The sequence below is a fragment of the Stegodyphus dumicola genome, chromosome 2 (assembly GCF_044657685.1).
Source record: "Stegodyphus dumicola isolate Sdum_Otavi_A_Nest chromosome 2, ASM4465768v1".
NCBI lineage: Eukaryota > Metazoa > Arthropoda > Arachnida > Araneae > Eresidae > Stegodyphus > Stegodyphus dumicola.
Window position 1 is genome coordinate 147,840,613 of NC_140769.1, and position 13,808 is coordinate 147,854,420.

Consider the following 13,808-nt stretch of genomic DNA (forward strand, 5'->3'; position numbering starts at 1 on the left):
ATATTCATGAACGTAAATATATTTTCAACATTTCTTACCTTTAATTTATTTTTGAGTTATGGTTTCATTTCATGCATTTTTCTTAACTGATATATATGTCATATATCAAGACATAGGTTGAGATTTTGCATCTATATGGCCCACGACGATGTCACGCACAATTTAATCTATTGCGGCGTTTCTGTGTAATTTTAACTTTTTCCCCTCCATTTTTCTCAAGTGTGGTGTTTCTGCGTAATTTTAATTTTTTCTCACCATTTTTCTTGAGTGCAGCGTTTACGCTGATGCGGCCTTTCTTCCAGAAATTACGGTATTTGAAGTGTGAGTTCACATTATTTTCACTTAACTGATATGTAAGTAAAATTTTATTTTACAAATTAATTCTTGTCAACAGTTATCTATTTTACATAATCATCATTCGTGCGTCGGTGTTATTTTAGTCAACTTTTATACCAGTGATCTCAAACAGGTGGCCTTTGGACCACATGTGCCAATCCAAAGCAAATTTTTGCAGCCTGCAAAGTCATTTCAATTATGATGTTGCAAAGATTTTAAAATCAAAACAAAAATGTCTTACAGGAACCGAGCTTTAGATTTCAGATGCGAAATAAATATAAATTTGAATTGTTTTCCTTTTTGATATTATATTATTAAAATAAACATTTACATTATAAAAATAACATAAATAATGTTAAAAATGAACATAAATAATATTCTAGAACAGAGTTTCTTAAACTGTAGGTCTCGACCTCCATGGGGGTAGTGGAACCGGCAACAGGGGGTTGCAAAAAATTTTACCAGTTTTCATATTTCTTTAACTTATTATAATAATTTTATAATTACCAAATATTTTTACACAATGTATCTAAAAATAGATAAAGATAAGACAATACAAAGAAAAAAACGAAAAAGTGTCAACGCATTCTTTTTATAATGTAAATGTTTATTTTACTTTTCTTTGCACGTGACGCTATCATTTTGTCCGTCACTTATTTAAAATCTTCACATTGTTATAAGCGTTAAAATTAGAAATTAAAGTTAATGACCTAAAACTGCAGTAGTATATTACAGTTCAAGTGAAAAAATTGACAGTTTCGCTCACGCAGTGTCGGATTGGCGCAATGCTTATGGGGGAGAGACCAGCCCCTCAGAGCAGCGTGAAATTGATAAACAGATTTTGGAATGGTTAGAAAAACAATATACCTTTATCCATTTTTGCAGCAATTCACCTTTTTGTTTGATGGACATCGAAACATGCTTTCGCTTTGTATTCTTTTTGACATAATCGAGAGTTCAAACTTACTTTTATAAAATTGCTCTAACAGTCTGCAAAAAATAATAAGCTGGATCCAATTAGAAGATTAAGGAAAAACGCAATCTGCAACATTAACTGAAATAGATAATTAGATAATTTTAGCTTATACCGTCTGTTATACATTAAACGTGCATGCGTAAACGTATTATGCGCATGCGTAAAGGTGACGCATGCACAGAAAGTTTGTAGCTTTGAGGTCCGGATTATGGACATCCGGATTAAAGACTTTTGACTGTACGTATAAAAAAATTACAATAAAATAAGCAATATCCCTTAATACAAATATTAATTATCGTAATAAATATATTAATCAACTTCCCGTTGCAAAATCTTAAGAATTCAAATGGCATAAAGGAAGTTAAGAACTTTGTTTCCTAAAAACAATCATGCAAAACTTTTTATATAATTAAAATCATATATAATTAAAACATAATATAAAAAATTACAACGAAATAAGCAATAAATCTCATATTTTGAAGAGCAAACAGTCAGCACTGCAGTATCCAAAGCAATGAATGAAAAGCTGTTGCCAAACCATATTTCTAAAAGAATGAAACTATCATCAGAAAGCAATAACCAATCAAAATTGTGCTTTGTAGATGACATAATTCAAAATATACAAACCTCTTTGCCATTAAGAGAGAGAGAGGGGAAAAAAGGAAATTCTTTCTGTTGTGCCTCACGAGACACATGCACGCATCAGAATAAGAAGATTGCGATGTGCGTGTTGCATGTATAATTAATAATATTTTTTCAATAGTCATATTAATAATATTCTCATATTTTCAATAGTCAGCAGTCTTTTAGCTCTGATATACGTGAGCTATATAAACCTAATATATATATTAGCTCTGATAAAGTGTAACCAACAAAAATGTCTTGCAGGAACTGAGCTTTAAGATTTCAGATGTGAAATAAATATAAATTTGAATTGGTTTGCTTTTTAATAGCTATTGTTTATGTATGTTTTGATAAGTATTTAGCAAACGAAATTTTAAAATTTATTTAAAATATTTTTTTACTTTGTTAAAATTTTCCATTTTGGAAAAAAAAAAAAAAAAAAATCTGGTTCATCTGCAGGTTGTGCATTTGGCCCACATGCTATTTGAGTTTGAGAGCAATGTTTTATTCATTTATCATCTGTTTATAAGTATAAAATCTCAAATTAATTTAATTTCATTAAACAGCGAGCCATAATTTGGTTGTTATTATGGCTTGCTGTTTAATGAAATTAAGCCATATTAAATGTTACAGAAAGTGTTAATGTTTTCTGTCTTTTTTAAATTGCTTCAATGGTGCTGCAGATGTAATGATTAGGTATTAAACATTTTATTGTGTAATTTGTTAAGACTAATTTTTCAAATTCTTTCTTAGTCGGTGAAAAAGACTGGGCGTCTTCTTGTTGCCCATGAAGCTCCTCTAACGGGAGGTTTTGGAGCAGAAATTGCAGCCACTATACAGGTAAATATATATTGCAATATTAATTTTGAAACATCTATGTGTAGTACATTTTCATGTTATTAGAATAAATGATCAAATCTGTCATAACTAATTTGTGATTTAAATTGTTAAATGTAAACTGTTCTTCAGTTATATAAAACTATCTTTGATCATGTAAAACTGTTTCTCATTTATTTACTTCTTAATTTAGTAAATTTAATATGCATAAGATAGCTCTTTGAATAAGATATCCAGGGTGGCATCTCGCCACGGTGCTCGCGTAGACAAATGGTACTGCAGATAAAATATTAATAAATGCAAGTAAAAGATATGTATGAAATATGGTAAATTAAAACTACTTATTGCCCAAAAGAAAGTAATTAATTTATCTCGCTTCTTTTTACTAAGCTATTGAAAAGATTAAACTGATCGATGTCCAAAGGCAATTATTTGATTTCATTTCTTAGTTCTTAAGGAACTTAGTAATGCTATCTAAAAATGTAATAAATAGATAAAAATGTTATACTGATTCTGTCAAACAATTTTGTAAAGAAAATCTTTAAAAGTTAGCTATAAAAATGGATGGCTGGACACTTTTGGATGCTTTACAGAAAACGTCTGCTGAATTTCTGAATCATTAATAATGGTAGAAACTAAATTGGGGTGATAGATATGAACAGAATATATGCCAAGAATGAATAGGAATGTATGTATGTATGTATGTGAATATGATTATATGAATGTATGTAATGCATCAGAAGAATTTAACATTATACAGGCCGCCCAACAGGTACAGTGGTTATCATCTCTGACTGCCGTGGCGAAGGGCCTGGGTTCGAATCTCGTAGAAGGCACGGATGTTTGTAAATGTATAGTGTTGGTGCATCATGACAGCACTCTAACTATGTGGCGAGCTGAAAGTCTTCTTGTGGGCTTTCGGGGAAGGGGTCCATCCCTTGTCAGGGTGCTTTTGCTTTCTATCAAAATTGGAGGCAGAACTGAGTCAAATCGCACTGTCACCTGTTAGGAGCTTAAGGCTGTTGCCAATGACAGGCATAATCTAACGTTCCTTGCCATGAGGAATGTCGTGGGCTTAAGGCTGACTTTGTGAGACAAGTGAGCATAAACAACAACAACAACATTATACAGAATTTAAAATAAATTAAAGGTAATTTAGAAGCTGATTTGACATCCAAATTGATCAGAAATGTATGGCGGTTGGAAGCTTTGGGGATTTCTAATACATCTGATGACGGTCATGGAAGATGATGCTTTCTTAAAATATCAAGCATTTTTGAAATTTTTAAGGACAACAAATATGTGGCTTGCTTGCTAAGAAATGAGTTTGCAAGGAAATTATGGGATGATTTTGAGGTGATGGGGGAAAAAACGATTTGAGTTGTTTTGGGGCAGTTTTAAGAAGAATCCAAAGTTTCATGAGCAGTACAAATCTGTGATAGATGAAGATTTACAAGATGACATTGCAAAAAAATCAGGGGGCTTAAAAACTGAAAAAGGAGCACTTTTTTACCACAGCAAGCTATAATTAGAAAAAACAAACACACTATGAAAGTCTTCGCTTTGTCTTCAACACATCACCACATTCCTTTAAAAAAAAAAAAAAAAACTGTCATTGAATGATTGTTTAGAAAGAGATGTTTCTTTACATCTGAAACATGTTTCACTACTTTTAAAATGACGTAAACGTAGACTTGTGGCTTTTGGAAAATTTAATTGTGCCTCTTTGAACTTTTCTGAATTCCCCTCTTGTCAATATGAAGTTTGGCTATATTTGTATTTTTGAATAAAGATAAAATTCCTGTTTTGTATGTAGTCATTTTTATAAATGATAGCATAGAATGGTGAATTGTGGTTTGCATTTAAATGAAAAGTAGTTTTATTTTTTTCAAATAATTATAATTTGAAACCGAACTCATGCTATGACATTATCGTTTGCTATCAAATACTTAATTTTTTAAGTGATATTAATATATTCAGTTATTTTATGTGATTTCATATTATGTGATCTGTACTTAATGTTGCCAAATGCCCGTTTTTGAAAAGAACAGTACCTTAACCCTTTCATCCCTGAATATAAATAATAGATTTTCGGACAAAAACAAAAGCAATTTTTATTATTATAAGGTTACTTATTGTAGTTTTGTTATTTTGTTCATTGTTTTTCATAGGGAATTGCGGTGGCATGCTATTCATGCCACAATTTGCAGTTGGCCGTGCAGGTACCCAAAGTCGCATAATTTATTGTCTGTAACAATAATTTGCCTAAATTATGGTACACATATGTACTGATTGGTACATATATAAATATATATACCAGAAAAACAAAAACATAAATAATTTCTAAACTAAGTAAATCATACATATCTGATATTTTCTTTCTTTTCTAAATATAGTTAAATATAAAGCATTACAGAATAAAATTATGTATAAAATCAAGTTTATTCTTGTGCAAATTTACTGTAAAATGTGTAATACAGGCACTCACTGGTTTATTAAACATAACCTTGAGTGAAATCCGTATGGTGTTTTACACTGGGATGATGTTGTGGTACTTAAAATACCATAGTGGTACACTTTTTGTTTAGTTATAATCTTAAATATGTCCTGCAGGTAATTTTAAATATCAGTGGTACACATGTGTACCATTCGGAATGAAAGGGTTAAGTCTAAAGTAAAAATGCCATTTTAAATTTTTTAAGACTTGGTTATTTATTTTAGACTACAACAGTGATCTTCAAACTCCAGAGACAAAATAAAGAAAAAAAAAAAAAATTATAAAGCACTCGCACTAGTTGACTAGTGTTTGTGAACTGAAAAATATAAAGATACATTCAATTATAGACTAGTTTTAAAACTTAACCATGTGATCATCATATATCAACATATATCAAACAGTACTTTGTGAAACTAAACTGGTTTCTAATGGAAAATGAATTTATACACAGTGTTAAAAATTATGCAATGGAATAACTTTTCCAGTTGACGAAAACTATGAAAGAGCATTTCTCTGAAGCGAAAACCAAGTCTGACCAGATAAAATGTTTATTCAAATGCTATGATAAATTAGAAGGCTTGTCAACACAGGGAAAAAAAACAACTGATCGACTTAGCAACAGATTTGACATCAAAATCTAAATTTACCATTTGAGTCCAAGCAGCGTGATCACGCTGTTGAGATTTTATGTCGAGAAAACCCAGTACATTTCGAACATTGTGGACAACTGGCAATGCACTTGATGTTGATAATGCGGGCACTTGATTTAAATCAAGGGCACATCAATGTAAAATAAACAAAGCACTATCGTGCCCTTGGTATTTCTTGTCATAAAATACAATAGGCGCTATCCGCGCTGCTTGGGTGTCTTTTCGTATGCATTAAGAGAAAGCGTGGTTGCGCTGTTTGGGATTCTTCGACAGTGTTTTTTCAATTCCCCCTGGGACTCGAACAGTTAAGCAACAGCAGCTTCTAAATTTTTGGGTGTAGATTCATGCAGAATACCCAGAAATTTCTGACACAGCTGCAAACATTTGAATGCCATTCAGAACCAGTGGAATAAATAGGGGTATGCAAGGAATGCAGCTGCATAGGGACCCAAAGCCTTGAGCTCTTAGATGTTCTGCTGACTTAGATTTGCAGTGTTTAAATTTAGAAAGAAAAAAAAAATAGAAACAGACTGGTTATTTTTCTTCCATAAAAACATATATATATAATGTTTTTACAGAAGCAGAGGTTAGAGTGAGGCTTCTTTCATTTCAGCTTCTTAACCTTAGATTTGTTTCAGCTTCATTTTTGTGTAGTTCCAAATGGGTAACAAGGAACTGCCTGAAAATGAAGCTACATAATTGTCAATTGAAAACAAATTTGAATACAAGTTGTGTATTGTTATTCTCATTCCCTGCGACATGGAATGCTTTCAAATCATAATGATGAAAGACATCAGCGATTCTGCCCTAGTGACAATTTGACAATCAATCTGTAAGATCTAGTTTTTTTGGCTAGCATGCACTGCTATTGGACCTACCTGAAAGTCTGTTGGTGACTTATCGTAAAGCTCATAAAATGAATACAACAGACGAAGCAAGTAAAAGTCACTTTTATTGAACTCATTTATTTATAGACGGTGCAGTCTTTGTACTTACAAATTCACCATCCATTAGTGGCGATAAAAATAAAGGTAATGGTAAACTAAGCTAAATTTAAAGATATGCTAGTAGTTTGAGTAGTAAATTAATTTAACCCAGCAGGTTGCCTCAGAAACCTACACCGGAGTGATATTAAGCTTCGGCAGCAAGAATGTGAAGCCAAGATTCAGAATTCAAACAGCTAGTAGAAACAACATCATGCACACTCGATAGCGAAACTTGTTGTGACTAACCTTTTCGCTACTTCAGTTTAAGTACACTGCCAAGCATTGCTGCTTTTGGCAACAGTTTTCCAGTTTTGATGTTTAGAATGTTTGGATTATTTTCAACACAATCGTTCCATATCACTTGGGGGGGGTGTACCCTGAGATCTGGTTCTCATGGGCTTTTGTTAGAAAGATTTTCTAACAACATCCATCTTCATTCATTCTGGCCAAATGACCAGCCCATTTAAGTCTCTATAGTCTGAAGAATTTTAGTACAGTAGGTTGTCTATCGATCTTGTATAGCTGTAGGTTGAATGTTCTCCACAATCCATTCTCATGGATCCAACCAATTAAGGCAATGCAAAATCCTTCTCTCAAAGTCCGAAAAGCTTCCTCATTGCATATAGTCAACGCCCAAGCTTTCAACATATTAGTCGGGACAAGCATTATAAGACTGTTGTAAAGAAGTAATTTAACATGAGAAAGCTGGATTTAAAATATTGGGTTGGCAACTAAGTAATTGCGGATTTCACTCATAGATGGCTTCAGTTGAATTTTTAGGGCTGCAGACGTAGTACAAATGTAAAGCACATTTTGTTATTTGATAGTTGGCAATTCAGCTGTCAATCAGTAAAAAACGTTTTTTGATTGGTTGCGTAGTTTTTGTTTGGCGTTCGTTGAAAAATGGAAAATCAAAAGGAACATTTTCGTCATATTTTGCTTTTTTATTTCTGCAAAAGGAAAAACGCATCGTAAGCTCATAAAAAGTTATGGGCTGTTTATGGTGACGAAGCCTTAAAAGAACGGCAGTGTCAAATTTCGTTCTGGTGATTTTTCACTCAAAGATGAAAAATGCTCTGGTTGTCCAGTTGAAGTTGATGACGACCTAATCAAGGCAATAATCGATTTGAATCATCACAGTACAACACGTGAGATTGCAGAGAAGCTTCATGTATCACATACATGCATTGAAACAACTTGGCTATGTTCAAAAACTCGATACATGGGTTCCTCACGAACTGAAAGAAACGCATTTAACGCAACGCATTAACAGCTGCGATTTTCTAAAAAAATGTAATGAAAATGATCCATTTTTAAAACAACTGATAACTGGCGATAAAAAATGGGTTATTTACAACAATATCAAGTGGAAAATATCGGGGAGCAGGCCAGGTGAACCAACTCAAACAACATCAAAAGCTGATATTCATCAAAAGAAGGTTTTGTTATCAGTTTGGTGGGATTATAAAGGAATTGTCTACTTTGAACTCTTACCACCCAACCAAACGATCAATTCTGATGTCTACGTTGAACAACTAACAAAATTAAACAATGCAGTTGAAGAAAAGCGGCCTGAATTGACAAATCAAAAAGGTGTTGTATTCCATCATGACAATGCAAGGCCACGCACATCTTTGGTCACTCGGCAAAAATTATTGGAGCTTGGTTGGGATGTTTTGCCACATCCACCATATAATCCTGAACTTGCACCGTCTGATTACTTTTTGTTTCAATCTTTACAAAACTCCTTGAATGGTAAAAATTTCAATAATGATGATGATGTCAAATCGTACCTGATTCAGTTTTTTGCTAATAAAAACCAGAAGTTTTATGAACGTGGGATTATGATGCTGCCTGAAAGATGGCAAAAAGTCATTGATAAAAATGGGCAATGCATTATAGAATAAAGTTATTTAGTTCCATGAAAAAATTGTCTTTGATTTTCTAAAAAAATCCGCAATTACTTAGTTGCCAACCCAATAGCTGTTTGGGCCATGAAAACATCTATTTGCAGCAGAAACTCTTTTAAGTATTTCAGAAGTTGTTTAATTTTTACAATTCATCTCCTCTCCCAGATAAGTGAAACTCTAGACTTTTTCAAATCTAAAGCTACTGATTTCTAAATAAGTAAGTGGTTAGTCATTTTTGAAGCAAGGCATATATATATATAGTTCCGTTTTTGTTAACAGATAGATTAAATCTTTTTACACTTTTTTCCAATGCCAAGAATGCCTGTTTAAATGTAGAAGCAGTATGGGCAACAATGCAAATATCATCTGCATAAGCCAGTAATTGAAGAGTTAACTGTATTTCCTGTAGTATTAATCCTAGAGTCTCTCAACTTTTTTTAGTGCAATATAAAACAGGAGGCATGCCCTTGTCTGACTCCATTCCTGACCTCAAGTTGTTCTATAAGGTCACCTTGTAAACAAATTTGTACCTTAGTTTCCTTAAGAGTCAAAGCCATAAGTGCAGCAAGTTTTCTGAAGTTCTTCTGTTCTAGTTCATACATGCTCTGTATAAATACTTCCCTATTATTGCAATTATATGCAGCTCTGAAATCGATAAAAAGACAGTGTTATAAGATATTTCTTAGCATGCTTTCGTGGTGTAGTGGTCAGCACGCTCGGCATGTATTCGAGAGAGGTCCGTGGTTCGAGTCCCGGCGAGGACTTTGATCATTTTTCATCTCTCCTGCTTTTAAAAAGGAAAAAAAAAAAAAAAAAAAACTAATGTCTCTACAGTGTATATCGATACCAGATCCTCTGCATTTTTCAAAAATAGGCTCAACAGTCGATCTTTCCCTCCTAAAGCCGTATCGATAATTGCTTATTACGTTATCATCATGAGGTAAAACTCTGTTAAAAAGAATAATTGAAAGAATTCTTTAGAATATGCAAAGAGGACTTAATTCCTATATAATTACTACAGTCAAACAATCTCTCTTTTTATGTGTCAAACAGATGGTACTAAGTTTTCATTCTGGTGGGAATGTTTCATAATCCCAGATAAACTAAATTAAATCCTTGATTAGCAGAATGCAAGTAGATCCCTCAGCTTTTAATAGCTCTGAAGTAAGAGTCTGGCCAATAAGATTAATTGCTTTCTGGTCAATAAGATTAATTGCTTTTTAAATTTCTTTATAGCATACTTCAACTTTTAAAGAGAGGGCGGGATCAAATATTGACATCACAGTTCTAACAAGATATTTTCTACTTCCGTGTAACTTGAATCTTACCCATCCTTACTACTGTCTCTGCTACTCATTGGGGCACAAATCATCCTTAAATAAGCAGAGAATGTGAATTTACAGTCACCTGGGCAAAATTGTAGACTGAATGTAGATATATGTTTGCTTTACTGTTGTGAGTTGTTTCTTGTACTACTTTCTTGTACATAAAAAAAAAAAAAAAAAAAAAAAAAAAAAATTGTTGTGACTTTTTGCAGGTAGTTTGCAAGAGTCTGTCTACATTAGTAAGACAAAATTATTATGTGGACGAATCCATTTCAAAATTTAGGGAAGCTGGTTCTCTGTATGCAAAGAAGGGGGAAGAACATGATGCAAAAAGGCTTGAGGAGGCACATGAAATATAGTACAGTTTAACCTTGAAATACAAGTTTAATCCATTCCGGCATTAAGCCCATAGAGCAAATTTTTCCTCGAAACCAACTCCCCCATTGAAAATAATGGAAACCCAGTTAATCCATTCCGCACCCCCAAAAATCCCATTCCCATCTCCACTTCAGTCAACGAACCTGGTGTTTTTTGGAGAAGGTCCAAGTACAGATTCTTAGCTCAAATGATAGCTTCCACCACCAAATCACCTTTTAACTACTTCTCGTTAATCCACACCAGCAACAGCTAAGATGCTAAGAATAGCATCTTCTAGGAGTTTTGTAAGGTGCTTGGAAGTAGCGGTAATTCCTTTGGCCACATCAAGTTTTTTAATTTCTTTCTTCTTCAGAATGTCCTTCATCAATGTCCAACGGCCATAAGTCTTCATCAATTCCATCATTCTTACACCATGCTTATGTTCATCTATGATTTCTTTCTAAATTTCAATGGCCATGGCTTCCTTCTTTTTCTTTGCAGCACTATCTGAGGCAACAATCTTCTGGGGTGGCATTGAGAAATAATTATTTTCACGTTAAATGTAAAAAACCAATTCACTCTCAAGAATACAAACACGTAGATCAGAGAACACTGAGTGATCTAGCGAGGGTATTCCCTGAGTCAAGCCAAATCAGGAACACATATATCACGCCACACATACCCACAGCCTGTCTCATTACTCGAGTCAGTGCTCATATTTAGAGACGAATTTTTCACTCATACTTTCCTAGTATCTAAAATTTCTCGTATGTAGAGGTGCTTGTATCTCTAGGTTCGACTGTAGTTATTTAATAGTTACTGTAGTTATTTGAACGCTTATTTAATTTGAAACACTCTTGTGTTTATAAATTTTATAAAACTGCCCAAGTAAGATTTCAATTGTGCATTTAAAGAAATAAATAAATATATATATTTTTTTTTCAACAGAATGAATGTTTCCTGAATCTTGAAGCACCCATTCAACGAGTCACTGGCTATGATGCACCATTTCCTCATATTTTCGAGCCATTCTATATTCCAAATAAATGGCGATGTCTGGATGCCATTAAGAAGCTCATTAATTTTTAACTTGCTAAGCAAAGAATAAAATATCTATTTTTTGTTATTTTATTCTACTTTTTATTTGCTGTGTTTGCAATCAAGAAAATGTTATTTTTGGTATTTAAGCAAATTTTAAACAATGCGTACTTTTATGTGAAAATGTTGGATTGCGTGCTTTACTAAAATTCTATTTGCAGACATTTTTTCCTAGCAAAAAATATGTTCAAATGCTGAACATGTCTCGAGTTACGAACACTGGAACCTGCAACATATGATTTTTAATTCTATTATTATTTGTGTAACAACCATTAATAAATTCATGCAGGCTCATGAAACTTGAAGGAAATTATGGCTAGATTGTGTTGCTGGGAAAGACTTTGGGGCTTTTTTTTTTTTTTTTTTAATTCTTATTTACTTTTTAATTTGCTCACACTCTTTACCTCATTCAAATTTTCAATCATTAATAAAATACTTTTTATTCATCCACTCAAGTTCAAATACATTTTTTAAACTTGTAGTGGATGACACTTGATGTTAATACAGTTTTTCAGATAGTAAAGATAATTAAAATTAAAAATTTCACATATTAAGTACAAATAGTGACCCTTTATTTAGGAATTCTCACGTATTGTAAAAATTAATTAAATAACAGTACATGACTGTAACAAATGGGATTGTCATAGTTAGCAAAAATAAGTGGCAACAGTAAAACAGAGTTCTAAAGATTTTTAAAGTGTATGCAATTAAAGAATTGTTGTTTTATAGAGTTGTATGAAGCAGATGTAATGCCCCATAAACGTAGCAAAAATTCTCAGAAGTAGGAATTGACTTTAATTTTTTTTTTTTTTTTTTTTTTTTTTTTATATTACTTGTTGTTATCATCAGTATAGTAATCAAAACCATGGGCTAGAAGTTAATATTGAAAACATAAACAAAGTTACTAGAGCACAAGATGAGCATTTTGAGTCACATAATGGCAGGAAGAATGAAACGTGTGTTCGGCACTCATTTAATCATCTCGTTTTAATGTTTTAAACACTAACACCTTGAAGAGATCTATTTGAAGCATTAAGCAAAGGGGGATTAAAAATTTTTTATTTGTTTCTCCCATTAATATTTTTTTTTAATTTTTGATTACCCTTTTAAGAAAAAAAAATTCCATCTTTGTTATTTTATCTAATAACTAGCTGCTATGTGGCCAGCCTTTGTCTAACTTTTAAATATACCAGGAAAATACCTAAATGGTAACCCCAAACATTAAATTTAAAAACTGCACAGAATATTACTATGCAGAACAACTTTATCAAAACAAAAATAAACAACAACAATAAAAGAAAAAACCCAAATTTCCATAAAAAGTATTATATGTTAAAAAAATTACAGTGAAATAAGAAATATCCCTTAATACAAATACAGTCAAAAGTCTTTAATCCGGACTCATCGGGACTTTGGCAATTCCGGATTATCGGTTTTTACAGATTATAGATCATCAATTTAAATCTGGTAAGATGGCATGCAGAAATTATAAAATTAAAAATATGAAACCGTAATTTATGAAATAAAGAGCAGTTATGATCTAAAGGGTATAAAAATTTACCAAAAAAAAAAAAAGCTTAATATTTATTTGTTTACTTTATTAAACATTTCTTTCAATGTGCGCATGCTTAAATCATATATTACGCATAGTCGAAATTAGAAAATTGCAACCAGAAAACTATTTGATGTGTATTCGTGTTATTTATAATGACGAGGAATTTGATTTAAATCACATCAAAGATGGAGTACATCGAGATGAAATACTACATTTAGTAAGGAATTATAAGCCGAATAAAATAAAAGCATCTGCCCTGAAGATAAGGATAGTGCTGACAAATCAACTTCCAGTTCATTGCGTGCCGCTACGCCCCCCCCCCCCCGAAGAGCAGCGTGAAATTGATAAACAGATTTCGGATTGGTTAGAGAAACAAAGGATATGCCTTTATCCACTTTTTGCAGCAATTCCACTTTTAATTTGATGGACATCGAAACATGCTTTCGCTTTGTAGATCCTTTGGCAGCTCCCGAATCGGAAATTAATTTTGACATAATCGAAAGTTTAAGCTTACTTTTGTAAAATTGCTCTAACAGTCTGCAAAAAATAATAATCCGAATCCAATTCGAATATTAAGGAACAACGCAGTCTGCAACATTAACTGAAATAGATAATTTTAGCTAAGCTTATACCGTCCGTTATACATTAAACGTGCAT

General features: G+C 32.5%; 1 protein-coding gene across 1 annotated transcript in view; it reads left to right on the forward strand.

Annotated features, from left to right (window-relative positions):
• Positions 1-11,624, forward strand: part of BckdhB (Branched chain keto acid dehydrogenase E1 subunit beta) — an 86,262-nt gene extending 74,638 nt beyond the window's left edge. The window contains exons 8-9 of the mRNA XM_085811230.1: positions 2,690-2,776; positions 11,447-11,624. Of these exons, the coding sequence (XP_085667356.1) occupies positions 2,690-2,776; positions 11,447-11,587 (228 nt within the window). The 3' untranslated portion in view covers positions 11,588-11,624. The remainder of the gene's footprint in view (positions 1-2,689; positions 2,777-11,446) is intronic.
• Positions 11,625-13,808: the final 2,184 nt, after the last annotated feature.